This window comes from Erpetoichthys calabaricus, chromosome 6, assembly GCF_900747795.2.
Source record: "Erpetoichthys calabaricus chromosome 6, fErpCal1.3, whole genome shotgun sequence".
In the NCBI taxonomy this organism is placed as follows: Eukaryota; Metazoa; Chordata; class Cladistia; order Polypteriformes; family Polypteridae; genus Erpetoichthys; species Erpetoichthys calabaricus.
Window position 1 is genome coordinate 130166330 of NC_041399.2, and position 18047 is coordinate 130184376.

An 18047-nucleotide genomic window follows, 5' to 3' on the forward strand; every position below is an offset into this window, starting at 1 on the left:
TTTTTCTTTCAAACTTGATGCATAATTTCTTGAATTGTTTTAATCCCAATGAGTCTGAAATATGTGTATAAAAAAGGGTTAGCAGCAGTTTTTTGCAGGAAATCTAATTTAATGAATTCCTATGATGTATCAATATAAGTAACCTTCTCTACATCAATTCTATCCAAATTTGTATTTTTAATATCAATATTTTGTCAAAAAGGTGTAGTGCTTATTGTTGCTGCTTTCCAGCTATAGAATGCTGCATTCAAATTCTAACCCCAACACAGTCGGTGTGGATTTCATATGTTCCATGTTTTCTTATAAAGAAAATACATATTAAGCATAATTGGAGACTGTACATTGGAACAGTATTAGGTATGTGGGTGTGATCATGGCTGAACTCTGAGAGATTGACCTCATTCATGATGGATTCCTGCCTTTTTCTCCAATAATAGTATCAAAGCCAATGCTGACCTTAACCTTAGATTTGGAATTTAGAGAGTGAATAGATGTTCACATTTAATTGTATGCAATGCAAAATAATTGTAAAGGTAACAAACATTTAGCAATTACAATAAGTGTACATTGTGTTTATTTTTTCAAAATTCTTTACCTCTTAAGAGCCTGACTGTGTACATTTTGAAGTTTTTTTCCCCAAGAATAAGTATTGTTGGATTGCTTACAGTTTTACATAGGCTTCCTCCAAGTTATATGGTCAAATGCATTTTTTAAAACAGCATTTAATAAGTATTCCATTTCTTTTCTATGGCATAAATATTACACGTTTTGTGAGTCATACTCATTCATTTACTGTATATCATGCAGACTGTTTTCTACAAATGCTATTTTCAGGCATTTCTGTTTTTCAGTTAAAAAAAGTTTTAAAAAATCAATTCATTTTAGTAAATGTGTTTAAGAAATTAGAAAAAGTTGTAAGATTTAACAAAGAATCTGTAAACCTATAGTATTGCATATATAGGGTGATCCAGATCTAATTATGCAACTTTTAATGCAATGCAGGAAAACAATGCAAGACAAAAGAATTGTTCGAAATATTTTGTAATAAACTAATGCAGGGCAACAAAAAGATTTTTTTGTGAATTCTCTATGTAATAAACTTAATAAGTTATAGCTTAATGAAAATTGCATAATTGCATAATTAGATCTGTAAAATACTTATATATTATTAATAAGAACATGTTTATAAGGTCTGATTGAACCATTCAATTTCTAAACTCAATTTATCCTGAACAGGGTCATGGTGAAGTTGGAGCCTATCCCAGTAAGTAAAGGGTGCAAGGCAGGAATAATCCCTGGATAGAGTGTCAATCCATTGAAGGGTGAACATGCACACAAATCAGGGCCAGTTTAGCATCAGCAATCCACCTGACCTGCATGTCTTTGAATTGCGGGAAGACTTGAGGCATGAACCCTGGTCTCCTTACTATCATGGCAATACAATGGGATGATTATACTTTAAAGTTAATTAAAATGTCATTTTAATAAAAAACTATTTAGAAATTGAGTGGTCTGTAGTAAAGTCTACCATCTCAGTAAACATACTGTTGAAGATTTATGTTGATTAAACCCCAAATTTACTGACCTGTTGGATATTTGCATAAACATTAATTTGCTAAATAGATATTATATACTGCGGTGGGTTGGCACCCTGCCCGGGATTGGTTCCTGCCTTGTGCCCTGTGTTGGCTGGGATTGGCTCCAGCAGACCCCCGTGACCCTGTGTTCGGATTCAGCGGGTTGGGTAATGGATGGATGGATATTATATATTAAAATATAAAGCTCCTTTATATATGTTCATGTGGTGTATACCTCTTTTTTTGTAGTATACAGGTGAATGTTAAATAAAAGTCAAAGCTAACTAATGTGGATAATTATTGAAAATCCATCAATGAAGGTGTCATTCTGTCATAGTTTACCTTCAATTTATAGAACGACAAATAGACATCAGCTGACCTCTCACAAAGTTCTCTTGTATTATGTTGTCTTTTTTTTTACTCCTATAAGTCTACAAACAAAGTGTCACTAAATCTAAAACCTCTAGTAGTTAGTTTTTTTTTAATTTTATATATGAATCAAATAATGCATGCCTGACTAGGCAACCAACTTCACTGTTGTTTGTACTTACCCAAATATTACCATCTTGATGATATGGCTTCCAGTTCCTTCCTGTGTCACTATAGAGTAGCCTGAATTGGGTCACCCAATCAGAACTGCTATACCTCCCCTGTGTTGCAATGGCAGTTAATTGTTTCCTGCTCCCAAGATCCACCTGCAGCCACTGGTAATGATCACTGTCCAAGGGAGACCAGCCACCAGCACCTTCACAAGAAATACAGATGTAGATAAACTGTCAAATACTGACAAACAATTGTGTTTACTCTAGTTAAATAATAAATACTGGTATAGCAGTTAAAGTATGACAGCATTGCATTTGCTTGCAGAAGGAACAGAAGATGTCATTAAATATATTTTAAAACATGTAAGAAAAAGATCATCAAATTTACAGGCTTCATGAGATATGGTAAAGAACAGAAGAGATAAGACACAGAATCTAGGAAAAGCTAGAAAAGCAACAGAGTGGTAACAGTGTGAATCTAGCCTAAAAATGTATTACTTGGCATACTGTGTAATTTTGCTGCCTCAGAGCCAAGGGTTTAAATTCCATGTACAGTCATTACCTTGGTAGAGTCGGTATGGATAGATAGATAGATAGATAGATAGATAGATAGATAGATAGATAGATAGATAGATAGATAGATAGATAGATAGATAGATACTTTATTAATCCCAATGGGAAATTCTATCTCTGTGCGGTTGTGCTTTTTGTTCCACATTCCAACAAACATGTGTTATGTTAATGTGTTTTCCAAAGTGCATACATATGAGTGAGCATGTGTGAGAGGGTTATTTCTCGCCTTCTGCCCATTGCTACTGAAACAAGCTATAGAACCCAAGGCAATGTGTCTTTGATATAGGAGGTTTAAGAATATACCATATATCTGTTTTTAATTGTATTTTGAACATTTTTGCACTTGAGCTCTTACACATAAATTCAGAGATCATTGTATAAATGTTAAGGGAAGATTAAATTTAGAAAGGAGGCAATGAAATGACTTTGCTGTGCCCCATAAAATGGTCTGAATTTTTTTCCATATATTTAATAAAGCAAATGGCAGGAAACAATCTACAAAAACTGAAGTAATTGTGATAAACAGCAACATACTATGTGTTCTGTTTCCTCGTATGTCATGTTCCTTCACTTTCTGTCAGCACACAATGACAAGTAAGTAGAGAACAGATCTGAGACTTTTTCTGAGAAGAGAGTTATAAGATCAAATTTGCATAAAATCTTTAAGTAATCTCCCAGTAATGGCAGAAAGGTTCAACAGTCCTGCTATATGGTGATAACCATAACCATGTTAAGAATACTAAAATTTCCAAGATTTGTATTAGTATTGTCACATTTGATGAGAAAGGTGCTGAAACATCATTGTTAACTTGTGCATTACATGGAGCGGCTGCTGCATCACCACCTGAGGCCACAGGTTCGCCAATCCCTCGACCCTCTGCAGTTTGCATACCAAGAGAAGGTGGGAGAGGAGGATGCCATTATCTACATGCTACACCGAACCCTCTCCCACTTGGACAGAGGCAGTGGTGCTGTAAGAATTATGTTTCTGGACTTCTCTAGTGCCTTCAACACCATCCAACCTCTGCTCCTTGGGGACAAGCTGACAGAGATGGGAATTATACAAAGTTATTGTCTGTTATACCTGCATTTTTATCACTCTTTAATTTAATATTGTTTTTTTATCAATATGCTGCTGCTGGAGTAGGTGAATTTCCCCTTGGGATTAATAAAGTATCTATCTATCTATCTATCTATCTATCTATCTATCTATCTATCTATCTATCTATCTATCTATCTATCTATCTATCTATCTATCTATCTATCTATCTATCATCTATAATTTTCTTGGAAAAAAATGCATAGAAAGCAGAAAGCAGATTTGCTGCCAAAATCACAGGTATTGATGATGCAATAAAAAATTTAGTAGTAAGTGGCTACACGTACAAATTCTGTCTCTTATTAAGTCTTATTCTCAGGGCTCTTTCAGGTGACTAGATTGCCATATTTCAGGAGAGCTATGTGTGTAAATGTCACCATGTGCTTTCCAAGATAAACTACAAAGCAAAGGATTAAACTAATGCATACACTAGTCATATAAAATGCAGCTAATAAAGCTATACCTGTATATTCATTCCTAGCTTACTTAATCAAATTCAGGGATGTGAGGTCTGGGACAGGAAACATCTCTAAACACTGTGTTAGTTCATAACAGAGCATACACATGTATAGTCCTTTGCAGGGCATATATATGCACACTCCCACATTCACTCATTCAAACGGAGGCCAATTTAAAGTTGCCAGTTCTCCTAACATGTACATATTTGTAGATGTGGGAGGTGCAGGAAAATAATTGAAAGACCCTTTATCAGGCCAACCAAAGGACACCAAATAAATTTAGGAAATGAGGGTAATGTGAGAAGAACTGATTGATTTTAATCAATCACTTAATTATCAATTTTTCGTTTTGTAATGGCAGTATTTAATTAAGTAATTTATTAAGGCTACCACTTTGTCTTCCTTAGCTTTCTCTGTAGGAGGGATTTCCAGTCATTAGATTTGTATCAAGGTAACTGAAGCATACTCATTTTAAGAATCAAAATAATACAATCTATTGATAAACGCAAGGATTATGAAAATATGATAACTGCTTATACGTATATTGGCTTTGAAGATAGGATACAAGATACATGTGACAGACAAACATATAACACAGAAGAGGCGAATTGTTTATTGGCTATTTAGAGATCCAATTCATCTTGGTACAGACAAAAAGTTTTATAATACCAAGGCTTTAACAGTGATGTCCAATGTTGTTCAGAATTGTGTGCAATTGTTTTGGATTCAAGTGGACAACTCTTCTTGTGTTGGAGTGCGCTCTTGTTTTTGCTACATTGTCCTTTGTCTTTAGTATGTTGGGATGTTGACTTCCTCATCTTGCTGTTTGGCTATTTGCTGTGTCCTCTTCAAAAGTATAAGTGCTTATGTTTCCTTCTTGAAGTAATGGCTACTTTGCAGTCTTCCCAGACGGGGTTAAGTCACTGGCTCAAAGCTCAGACTGACAAATAGGACCTTAGAGTAAATCCAGGGCATCCAGCTTAAAGGCTGTATGGAGAGTAGCTTCTAGGGCAAAGAAAGATTACAAGCTTTTTGCTGTTTAGAAAATAGGTGGATTCTGACCCCAAAGAGAGAAGCTTGTCAAATTACACTTCACAAAGGGAACAGATGGTCAGCTTTTACCTCTCCCAATGAGAACAGATAATCAGCTTTCAGTTCCCCCAAAGGGAGGGAACCATTAGCTTTCATGTCCCCAAAGAGACAGAAGAGATGAATGCAGCTAGTTTGGGAGGAAGGTGTAACCTCTGGTGATTGGATCAAAGTCACTTACAGATACATATTCAGTGCCTGGGTATGTATGATATTCTGTCCATCACATCCAGCCGAAGTTGAGTTTTACAGTTACAAGCATAAAATGAATGTCCTTGTGTGTGCCTTTTTGTCTACAGGAGTCTCTGCAGAAGTGTCAGCACAACTCTAATATACACCTTTGTTAAAATAAAAAGTACAAAGCTGACCAAAGTGTTGAAAGAATTGCAGATCATCCATTTACATTATTGTTAACTCAGAAATTAAGGTGGGATGGGCTCCCGAACTTCAACATCCCTGTTAAATCTGCTGTCTTAACGGGTCTTGTGTTCCAATAAAAGTCTAGCAAAATAGGTAAATTGTAAATAGATATGGACAGAATGTGAAAACCCCACAAAGACAATTATTGGGTACAGCAGCAGCAGCTTAACTACTCACTATAGTACTGTGGTATAAGTGGAGATAATTGCAAACAGTTCAGTAATACTACTTATAACTTAATCACTAACATTAAAATATAACATCTGATTCAATCAAGGGAAAAACAGATTTTTCATAAGAATAAATATATTGTGACTGGCTGTATGAATTTCAGATATAGTTAAAAGAAGTGTTTTTTTTAGTTCCACCTTTGAATAGTTAAAAATGCCTCATAATTCACAAGGACATTTGTTAGACTCCAGCGGAATGACTCTGGCAGCCTGATATCTACTCTACTTCATGTATGTATAATTCTGTTCATTTAGTTCTTCAGCAAAATTATAGAGCTTTAGGAGGGTTATGTTTATAAATACCTTCATGTGGGATGCTAAGACATGATACTGATTAATAGAACATTAGAATAATCTAGACAAGAACAGGCCATTCAGTCTAACAAAGCTCGCCAGTCCTATTCACTTAATTCTTCTAATAAAAACATCACGGCTAGTTTTGAAAGTTCCTAAAGTCTTACTGTCTACTACACTACTTGGTAGCTTATTCCAAGTGTCTATGGTTCTCCGTGTAAAGAAAAACATCTTAATGTTTTTGCGTAATTTACCCTTAACAAGTTTCCAACTGTCCCCATGTCCTTGATAAACTCATTTTAAAATAATAGTCTCAATCCACTGTACTAATTCCCTTCACAATTTTAAACATTGCAATCATGTCACCTCTTAATCTTCTTTTGCTTAAACTGAAAAGGCTCAGCTCTTTTAATCTTTCTTCATAATTCATCCCCTGTAGCTCTGGAATGAGCCTAGTTGCTCTTTGGACCTTTTCTAGTGCTGCTATGTCTTTTTTGTAGCCAGGAGACCAAAACTGCACACAATACTCCAAATGAGGCCTCACAAGTACATTACAAAGCTTGAGCATAACCTCCTTGAACTTGTACTCCACACATTGTGCTATATAACCTAACATTCAGTTTGCCTTCTTAATTGCTTCTGAACACTATCTGGAAGTTGATACCGTAGAGTCCACTGCGACTCCTAAATCCTTCTCATAAGGTGTACTCTCAATTTTCAAACCTCCTACTGTGTATTCAAACCTTTTTTTTTTACCTTTTTACTTCCTTATATTTACTGACATTGAAATTCACCTGTATGCTGTACAAGTCCTTCTGTAATGATTTAACAAATTCCAAATTATCTGCCTATCCACCTATCTTGGTATCATCTGCAAACCTTTATTAACAATAGCAGCGGCCCTAGCACTAACCCCTGTGCAACACCACACTTAAAATCAGTCAGCTTTGATAAGGTTCCTCACACCATAACCCTCTGCTTCCTGTGTCTGAGCAAATTCTGCACACATCTACAAACCATCACCTTCAACCCCCACTTCTTTTAGTTTGACGCACAACCTCTCATGTGCCACCTTATCAAATGCTTTGTGAAAGTCAAGATAAATATGTGTTAAGGGTTTATATATGTACTCACTAGCCTCCTTAAAAACTTGAGGGTAAACATTATTTGGTCCTGGGGCCTCATGCATAACACCATATGTAGAATTCACACTAAAACATGGCGTACAGACAAAAGCGGAAATGTGTGTATGCACAAAAAAAATCCAGATGAATAAATCTGTGCGTACGACAACTTCCATGTTCTTCCGCTACATAAATCCTGGTCAGCGTGAAATGTAACGCTCGTGCACGCGCCTGCTGTCCCTCCCTGTCTCCTCCCAGAATTACGCCTGTTTGAATATACAAATCAATATAAATAGCCCTTAAGCTTAGTGTTCTGTGAAAAGACAATGGCAAAAGCATGGGAGAAAACAGAAGAATGTCAGCGAAGACCAAGAGGAGGCAAAGCAAAACTTACTATTTGTTGGTTTAAACAGTGATATAAACAACAAAAGGAAGTTGATCGAGTGACAGAGTGGTGGAGAAACTCGAAAGTTCAAGTTCACAAAGTCGCACAGTGCCCGAAAAAAAAAAGAAGTGGTAAGATATCAAAGTGTTGTAGCCCACTGTCTGAGTGTCATATAGAAGCTTATTAGGGTACAGAGAAAAGAAAAAATAGGGATACAGTGGGGAAAAAAATCTCGAAATGTCAACTTTAATCTTGAAATGTCCACTTTAATCATGTAGTTTAAGTTTATGAAGTTCTGCTTTAATGACAAAATAATCTTACAATCGTTTATTGTACTATTTTCCCAAATCCCATCGTAAGTAAAGTAGCACGTCAAATGCTTTGTTTTGTGTGTGTTCTTCTATGTGCTCTATGAGTTGGTCTCGTCCGTTTATAGGAGATGGACGTCTGAAGCAGAGCTCCGCTAGCAGCGGCTTTATTTTCCCACGTATTTCATATTATTTAGAGGTATCCTGTATTTAACCCGACCAAAGAACTTCCACTACAATATACAAGCATGAGTAACAAGAAGAAAAGTCAGAAAGAATCGGAAAAGAAACTTAAAGCTGCTTCAAAGTCTGGACAGACATCCGGCCCGAGTGCAAGGTATGGCCTCTCGGACACTAACCTGGAACAGGCAGACGAATACGCAGATCTTCTGGTATCCCGCTCCATTGTATCGTCTCCAGTCGAGAGTGAAAATGGGAGCGAAGATGCAAGTGATATAGGTCGTGATGGATCGCCGATTTCTGAGGATCATTTGAGACTAGAAAAGGCCCTGCAGGATGTGCTCTTATCTACTCATCGCGAGCCTGCAGCACCTGCTGTAACAGGAGCTGCATTTCCACTCGCAGAGCACGAAAGCTGAAGAGAACTGTCCGAACTGAAAGAGATGATTGCTACATTGGCTGCCACCATGGCCACGGCCATAAATGAGCTTAAGAAAGATAACAAGAAATCTAACATTGAGCTTAAGAACGAGATTAAGAAGGATATCATCGAGATTAAAAAGGATAATAAAGACCCGGAAACGCGTCTATTTAAATGTTTTGATGTGAACTTTAAAGGCATGTTGGAGAAATTAGAGGAACACATCGAAGAAAATAGATCCAAACTGAAAATGCGTGCCGACCAGATTAATGACGTTACAGATCAGCTGGATGATGTTAAGCAGGCATTCACGGCTTGAGTTGAAACAGAGGAACAATTGCCGTCTAACACTGATGAAAAAGCCACAGCTACAAATTCCGAATGCAAAAAACTTGGAGACAGACTTGCAGCCCTAGAAGACGGGTACAGAAGAAATAATATAAGAATTGAGGGTATACCTGAGAAACGAAAAAGCTCAAGCCCAGTGAAATTTGCAGTAGAATTACTGTCTAAAATAATTGGAGATGATTTTAAACTCGACATTGAGATAGCAGCTGCTTATTGCACATACAGGTCAAGTACCTTTAAACCTAGGTCTTTTATTGTCCGCTTCGAGCGACTACGATGTAAGCTTGATGTGATGGCACTTCTCAGACACAAACAAGACATTATATTTGAAAATAATCTTATTCGTATTTTCCCCGACTTCTCACCATTAACAGCTGTAAAACGTGCAGCCTACTTTGACATTAAAAAGTTGCTACGGAAAGCCGATATCAAATACAGCCTCTTGTATCCCACCAAACTGAAAGTGGAAGTTCAAGATCAATATTATATTTTTTCAAGCAAGGAAGAAGCTGAAAAGGAATTAAAGAACCTGTTTCCGACACTCTTTTGAAAATTAATAAGGAGCCATATTCTGTCATGGCATGGGAAGGACCTATAATCTGATCTTGGATTCACTTTTAAAGAGAATGGTATTATAATTATACATCCTTTTCTTTATCTGGACATTATATGTTTATGTCTTAATTAGAATTATAGACGTGAGTGTGGAAGTGTGGAAGTAATTAAAGTAGGATTTGTTTTTTTTTAATTAATTAATTAATTTATTTATTTTTAACTACCTTAAAGTAGACGGTTTAACAATATACACTTGGTTTATTGCTATTTCTACTATTACATTACTATTACATTATACTATTACACTAGGAATTACCATGTTTATCCTAGACTACTTTTTAAAATCATTCCCAGGGTTCATTCGTTTTTTTTATCTTAATATCTTAAAATTGCTGAAGATTATTTTAATCTTAAAGACTGTTAATGATTATATTTTCGGCAGATAGTATTTAGAATTCAGCTGCAATAGATATCTCTTTGTTTTAATTCTCTAATGCCGCTGCGGGGTGGGGTTTGTTTTGTGCTATGTCTCTTCGTATGTCAGAGGACCGGGACATCGCAAAGTGGGATTAAGCCTCATGTGGGGAGGCAAAATGGGGGGGTGGGGGGATAAAGGGGGGCGAGAAGGAGAGCAGGCTATATTTAATCTATTCTTCTAATCCCTATAAGTATCAATGCAACAATAGGCTAAAATGCAATAACTCATGGGGAATCTTAAAACTGAGATTAAAACTGCCTCATTACCAATTAAGACTATAAAATTACATTAAAAACTCAGAATCAAGGTCTCCATGATGGGACAGTTAACTTTGTGAGCTGGAATGTTAAAGGCCTGAATCACGAATTAAAGAGAAAGAAAGTATGCTCTCACCTAGCAGGCTTAAATGCTAAAATAGTATTTTTACAGGAGACCCACTTACTAAGCAAGGATCAGTTCAGACTACAAAAAGACTGGACTGGCCAAATCTTCCATTCTAGCTTTATAAAGAAAACTAGAGGGGTGGGAATTCTCATACACAGAACAGTTCCATTTGTAGCATCAGATGTAGTATCGGACCCTGAAGGGAGATATGTGATGGTCATGGGCAACTTATTTAACAGTAAAATGATTTTGATAAATATTTATGCACCCAATGTCGATGATAAGGAATTCATGCAAAATCTATTTGCATCCATTCCCAATGTGAACACTCATAAAATTATAATGGCTGGGGACTTTGTGTTTTAAATCCACTTTTAGATAGGACTCCTGTGACAGGGGGGACAACATCTAATACTGCAAAGACAATTACACAGTTTTTAAATGATCACAACTTATCAGACCCCTGGAGGTTTCTTAACCCAAACTCAAGAACATATTCGTTCTACTCACCAGTGCATTATAGCTACTCAAGAATTGATTATTTTTTTATAGGTAATAATTTCCTGCCTACAATTAAATCATGCAAATACGACACAATTGTTATCTCCGACCATGCCCCTCTAGTCTTGGAGCTAAAATCATTAAGCCCCTCACACTCACCTCGCAGATGGCGCCTTAACCCTCTTCTATTGGCAGACGAGAACTGCTCAGAATTTATATCCAAACAAATCAGCTTCTTCCTAGAGACAAACACGCCCACAGAGGTATCTGCAGGAACACTCTGGGAAACACTAAAGGCCTTCTTAAGAGGACAGATTATTTCATTTCTTTCCCACAGAAATAAATTAGAAACAAAGAACGTGTCAGAGCTAAGAAGCGAAATTACTAGAATAGATGAAGAACAAGCCAGGCGTCCAAGCGAAGCTCTCCACAGGAAAAGGCAGGCCCTACATACAGAACTTAACATCTTAACAACTAAAGAAACTGAACAACTTATTTATAAGTCTAGACATCATTACTATGAACACGGAGAAAAAGCTAATAAGCTTTTAGCTCAACAAATTCACAAACAAGAAGTTTGCAATGCAATACCAGTAATCACCAACATGAATGGAGAAGACACTATTGACCATAAAAATATAATGCACGCATTTAGAGATTATTATAAATCTTTATATTCTACTGAGCACAAAGAAGACAACACACAATCTAATGCATTTCTGGATACATTACAGACACCACAAATAGATGCTTTAAGTGCTGAGGAACTGGATAAACCTCTAACGCTAACAGAATTACTAGATGCTATAAAGTCACTTCAAAGCGGGAAATCAGCAGACCCTGATGGTTACCCCGTAGAATTTTATAAGAAATTCTCTGCTCAGCTAGCTCCCCTCTTATTGGCAACATTTACAGAAGCTAGAGACAACCAAATACTACCTCAAACATTTCGTCAAGCATTAATGACCGTCTTTCCTAAACAAAATAAGGACTTGTTACAATGTGCATTATAAAGACCAATTTCACTCCTGAATAATGATGGTAAGATACTCTCAAAAATTCTAGCTAGAAGGATGGAGAAAGTGCTGCCCTCAGTAATATCACAGGATCAAACTGGATTTATTAAAGGCCGACATCTATCTTCCAATCTCCGGCGCTTGTTTAATGTTATATATTCACCAGCAAAATCAAACACCCCAGAGATATTACTATCATTAGATGCAGAAAAAGCATTTGATATGATTGAATGGAACTACCTTTTCACTGCATTGGAGAAATTTGGGTTTGGCCCGAATATTTGTGCATGGATCAAACTACTGTATACCAATCCAAAAGCCTCAGTTTGTATTAATAACATTTGCTCAGACTACTGTAAGCTAGAACGTGGTACCAGACAAGGATGTCCCTTGTCGCCACTGCTGTTTGCAATCGCCATTGAACCACTGGCGGTTCACTGCCGAAATTCTTATCAGATAAAGGGGATTGTCAGAGAAGGACTGGAACAGAAAATTTCTCTATATGCAGATGATATGGTTTTATATATATCAGACCCAGAAAACACTGTCCCTGCAGTTTTAACAGCACTAACAGAATTTCAAAAGATATCTGGTCTTAAAATTTATCTGAATAAAAGTATACTCTTTCCAGTGAATTCACAAGCATATAATATTAGATTGGACACTCTACCTTTTACCATAGCAGATCAGTTTAAATACCTAGGGGTAAATATTACAAGTAAACATAAAGCTCTTTATCAACAAAATTTTGCCGTCTGTATGGAAAAAATTAAGCAAGACTTGCATAGATGGTCAACCCTTCATCTCACTCTAGCCGGAAGAATTAACATTGTTAAGATGAATATCCTTCCTAAACTTCTTTTTTTATTTCAAAACATTCCAATATATATCAATAAATTATTTTTTAAACAGTTAGATTCAACAATAACCTCATTCATTTGGAACTCAAAACACCCACGTATCCGAAGAGCGACCCTATAAAGACCTCAGTCAGAAGGTGGCATGGCTTTACCTAATTTTCAGTTTTATTACTGGGCAGCAAACATACAAGCCATAAAAACTTGACCAAAATAAATGAACATACACAGGCTTGGTCCACAATAGAAGTAAAATCCTGTAGTACTTCTTTATACTCCCTGGTCTGCTCTCCAATAAATGCAAGTTATCGCAAATATACTAATAACCCAATTGTGCTTTACTCACTCAGAATATGGAACCAACATGGAAAGCATTTTAAGATGGAAAATCTTTTATCTGTGGCACCTCTGCAAGAGAACCACCTCTTTCAACCCTCGCAAACATATCTAGTCTTTAATACCTGGAAAAGTTTTGGGATTAAAATGCTCAAAGATCTTTATATGGACAACATATTCGCATCTGTTGAACAATTACGTTTAAAATTCAACCTCCCAGCTACACATTTCTTTCACTATCTTCAAATTAGAAATTTTGTTAAACAGAAATTGCCTGATTTCCCCCACCTCACACCCTCCACAATGCTGGAAAAATACTGCTCAATTTCGAGAAATTAAACACCATTTCCGCATTATTTAAAATCTTATTAGGGTCCCTACCTTTCAAAGATCCAAGAGGACATTGGAAAGAAGATCTCTTAATCAATATATCAGAAAAGGAGTGGAAGGTAGCAAAGCAGAGAATTCACTCGAGCTCCATATGCGCAAAGCCTAGAATTATTCAACTAAAAATCATATATCAAGCCCATCTGTCTCGCTTAAAACTGTCCAAAATGTTTCCAGGGCAAGATCCAACCTGCGAACGCTGCAACCTAGCTCCTGCTTCACTGGGTAACATGTTCTGGGCCTGCACCAAACTAACATCATTTTGGACCAACATTTTTTAGTGCCTTTCAGACAGCCTTGGTATCACAATTCCTCCTAACCCATTAACAGCTGTGTTCGGTGTTCTTCCAGATGTACTTGAAGTGGAGAAGGACAAGCAAACGGTGATTGCATTCACTACATTTTTGGCACGCAGACTTATTCTGTTAAATTGGAATAATCCTAACTCTCCTCTGATAAGTCAGTGAGAAACCGATGTTTTATATTATTTGAAATTGGAAAAAATCAAATTCTCAGTTAGAGGATCTGTACAAAATTTTTTCAAAACCTGGCAGGATCTAAATATTATTTTAGAATAAGAGAAATAACTATTACCGCGGGCGGCACGGTGGCGCAGTGGGTAGCGCTGCTGCCTCGCAGTTGGGAGACCTGGGGACCTGGGTTCGATTCCCGGGTCCTCCCTGCGTGGAGTTTGCATGTTCTCCCCGTGTCTGCGTGGGTTTCCTCCGGGTGCTCCGGTTTCCTCCCACACTCCAAAGACATGCAGGTTAGGTGGGTTGGCGATTCTAAATTGGCCCTAGTGTGTGCTTGGTGTGTGGGTGTGTTTGTGTGTGTCCTGTGGTGGGTTGGCACCCTGCCTGGGATTGGTTCCCTGCCTTGTGCCCTGTGTTGGCTGGGATTGGCTCCAGCAGACCCCCGTGACCCTGTTTGGATTCAGCGGGTTGGAAAATGGATGGATGGATGGACTATTACCGCATTTAATTCCCTTCTCCTCTCTTATTTACCTATATATTTATTTCTCCCTTTCTTTTATTTATTGTTGCCTTATTAAAAAGCCGTAAGCAATTCTCCTTTGGCTTAGCTCTCCTTCTCAGGGGTGGGGTTTGATTTGTCTTCAATTTTGTTTGGTTATAAATTGATCTATTTGTATGGAATGATTACAATAAAAATTAATCTATAATAATAAAAGGCAAAGCCCTCACTGACTGAATGACTGACTCACTCACTGACTGACTGACTGACTCATCACTAATTCTCCAACTTCCCGTGTAGGTGGAAGGCTGAAATTTGGCAGGCTCATTCCTTACAGCTTACTTACAAAAGTTAGGCAGGTTTCATTTCGAAATTCAACTCGTAATGGTCATAACTGGAACCTCTTTTTTGACAATATACTGTAATGGACGGTAGCGGATGTCACGTCATCACGCCTCCCACGTAATCACGTGAAAAGACTGTGAACGCAGTAGGGAGAAATGAAGGAAGAGCCGCAAACAGCGAAGAACAAAAAATTCATTAAACAATTGAGAAGGGAGCGAAACAATAAGAAGCGAGCGACTGAAGCATACAAGCATCTTCATGAGGGAAACAAAGCACGGTGTAAAACGTAAGTTTAAATTAAGTTTAATAGAAACGCTCCCGCTGCGGATTGGAATAACATATTTGCGAGATAAAAGTTTAATGAGAAGACACGAGGTATAAACAAACCACACGCCGTAGCGCAACGTTAGAGGCTTCACCTCTGGCGCTGACGTTCGAGATTCGATTCCCGAGAGAGGATGCAATGAGTGTGTACGGATGAAGAGCACAGAATTAGTGAGAAACAGGTGTCGCATACTCTTTGCTTTATTTGAAAGTAAACTATTAAAACCATTCTATGATCTGCTTCTCGCAACTGAAAGACGGCACATGGCGGATGTTAGCCAACTTGCTGACCGCAACGTTAGGGGCTTCAACTCTGGCGCTGACGATAGAGATTCGATTCCCGAGAGAGGATGCAATGAGTGTGTACGCATGAAGAGCACAGAATTAGGGCGAAACACGTGTCACGTACTCTTTGCATAATTTGAAAGTAAACAATTTCAACCATTCTATGATCTGCTTCTCGCAACTGAAAGACGACACATGGCGGATGTTAGCCGACTTGCTGTCCGCAACGTTAGGGGCTTCAACTCTGGCGCTGACGATAGAGATTCGATTCCCGAGAGGGGATGCAGTGAGTGTGTATGCCTGATGAGCCCAGAATTAGTGAGAAACACGTGTCGCATACTCTTTGCTTTATTTGAAAGTAAACTATTAAAACCATTCAATGATCTGCTTCTGGGAACAGAAAGAGGGCACGTGGCGGACGTAAGGTGACTTGCTGAGCAACCACAAGCGTAACCTGGCAGGTAACCACCCATACAATCAGATTGTGATTCAGAAAACGAATGCCATGAATGTAATTACCACGCTCTACATACTGTCAAATAAACAAAACACACGCCGTAGCGCGACAGCTGTGAAAAGGGAGGTTCACAAAAAAACAGATCCTTAACAAATTGTTATTGGTATATTTTCGATCCGTTTAAAAAGGTTTTCTTTTCTTCTTAATAAAAAATTAAAAGCAGTACTTCGCCGCAACGAAGCGCGAGAATTTGGCTATATATATCTGCTTCTCGCAATTAAAAGAGGGCACGTGGTGGATGTTAGACGACTTGATGACCAAGCATAAGGGTTACCTGCCAGGTAACCACCCATACAATCAGATTGTGATTCAGACTAGGAATGCAATGAATGTAATTACCCCGATCTACATACAAGGCGAAAGTCTTGCAACATTCAAAGATGATGGTTTGGGATAAGTACACCATGGAACATAAAAGAGCTTATGAAGCCTTGAACCGAAGAAAGCAAGATCTCGGAGATCGTAAAAAAAAAAAATAGGAGGTAATGTCGTTTTACTCGCTGTAGATTTTAGTCAAACATTACCAGTTATTCCACGAGGGAGACCAGCAGATGAACTCAACGCGTGTTTAAAATCCATGCTTCTCCCACAGTCGGTTATATGTCGCGTGTTCTCGGGTAGGTACACCAAAAAATGTATACATTTAAGCATGTAATGGGCAAACAAAAAATGAGGTATACCCGAAGGCACTGCAGTAGTACTCTATGTAACTTTACTTCTTAAATGTTAATATTTTACTGTATAATAATTTATACGCTTCTTATATGTTGTTCAAATTCTTTTATCAAAATACCAGTGACAGCGCAATGCACAATAACATGGAGTGAATACACCATATGCATCCGCCCACGGCCGCCCTGGTGTGCGCAGATAGGAGTTGATTCTACAATAAAATAAAATAAAGATAAAAAGAGTAATACAATCATCACCCATAAAGTGGATAGCAGACGTGACGTACTATATGTGTACCACATTTCAAGTCAATAGGTGAAACGGTTTGTGAGCTACAGGTGATTTAAAATCCTGGACAGACAAACGAATAGCCACGGTAGCAAATTATAGAAGATTTTACTGTTTAATAATTTATATTTATATGAAATGTGCTTCTTATATATTACTTCATATTCTCATATGATAATGATGTTAATGTTGTTTATATTGATTTCTATATTATTGTAAGTGCATGTATGTGTGTATATGTATGTATATATATATATATATATAATATATGTGTATATGTATATATATATATATATATATATATATATATATATATATAATACAGTGATCCCTCGCTATATCGCGCTTCGCCTTTCGCGGCTTCACTCCATCGCGGATTTTATATGTAAGCATATTTAAATATATATCGCGGATTTTTCGCTGCTTCGCGGGTTTCTGCGGACAATAGGTCTTTTAATTTCTGGTACATGCTTCCTCAGTTGGTTTGCCCAGTTGATTTCATACAAGGGACGCTATTGGCAGATGGCTGAGAAGCTATCCAGCTTACTTTCTCTCTCTCTCTCTCTCTTGCGCTGACGTAGGGGGGTGTGAGCAGGGGGGCTGTGTGCAGCTGCTTCCTGACGGACATGCTGCACGGAGCTTCGCATACTTAAAAGCTCAAAGGGCACGTATTGATTTTTTTTATCTGTCTCTCGCTATCTCTCTCTATCTCTCTCTCTGTCTTCCTGCTCCTGACAGAGGGGGTGTGAGCTGCCGCCTTCAACAGCTTTGTACCGGCGGTGCTTCGCATACTTAAAAGCCAAAAAGCCGTATTGATTTTTTTTTTTGACTGCTTGCTTTGCACTCCTTTGAAAAGGAAGATATGTTTGCATTCTTTTAATTGTGAGACAGAACTGTCATCTCTGTCTTGTCATGGAGCACAGTTTAAACTTTTGAAAAAGAGACAAATGTTTGTTTGCAGTGTTTGAATAACGTTCCTGTCTCTCTACAACCTCCTGTGTTTCTGCGCAAATCTGTGACCCAAGCATGACATTCTAAAAATAACCATATAAACATATGGTTTCTACTTCGCGGATTTTCCT

At 37.7% G+C, this 18047-nt stretch overlaps 1 protein-coding gene across 1 annotated transcript in view; it reads right to left on the reverse strand.

The window, feature by feature from the left end:
* The window catches only part of cntnap2a (contactin associated protein 2a), a 1161044-nt gene that overhangs the window by 880097 nt on the left and 262900 nt on the right, over positions 1-18047 (reverse strand). Inside the window, exon 3 of the mRNA XM_028803276.2 lies at positions 2129-2322. Coding sequence (XP_028659109.1) covers positions 2129-2322 — 194 coding nt within the window. The remainder of the gene's footprint in view (positions 1-2128; positions 2323-18047) is intronic.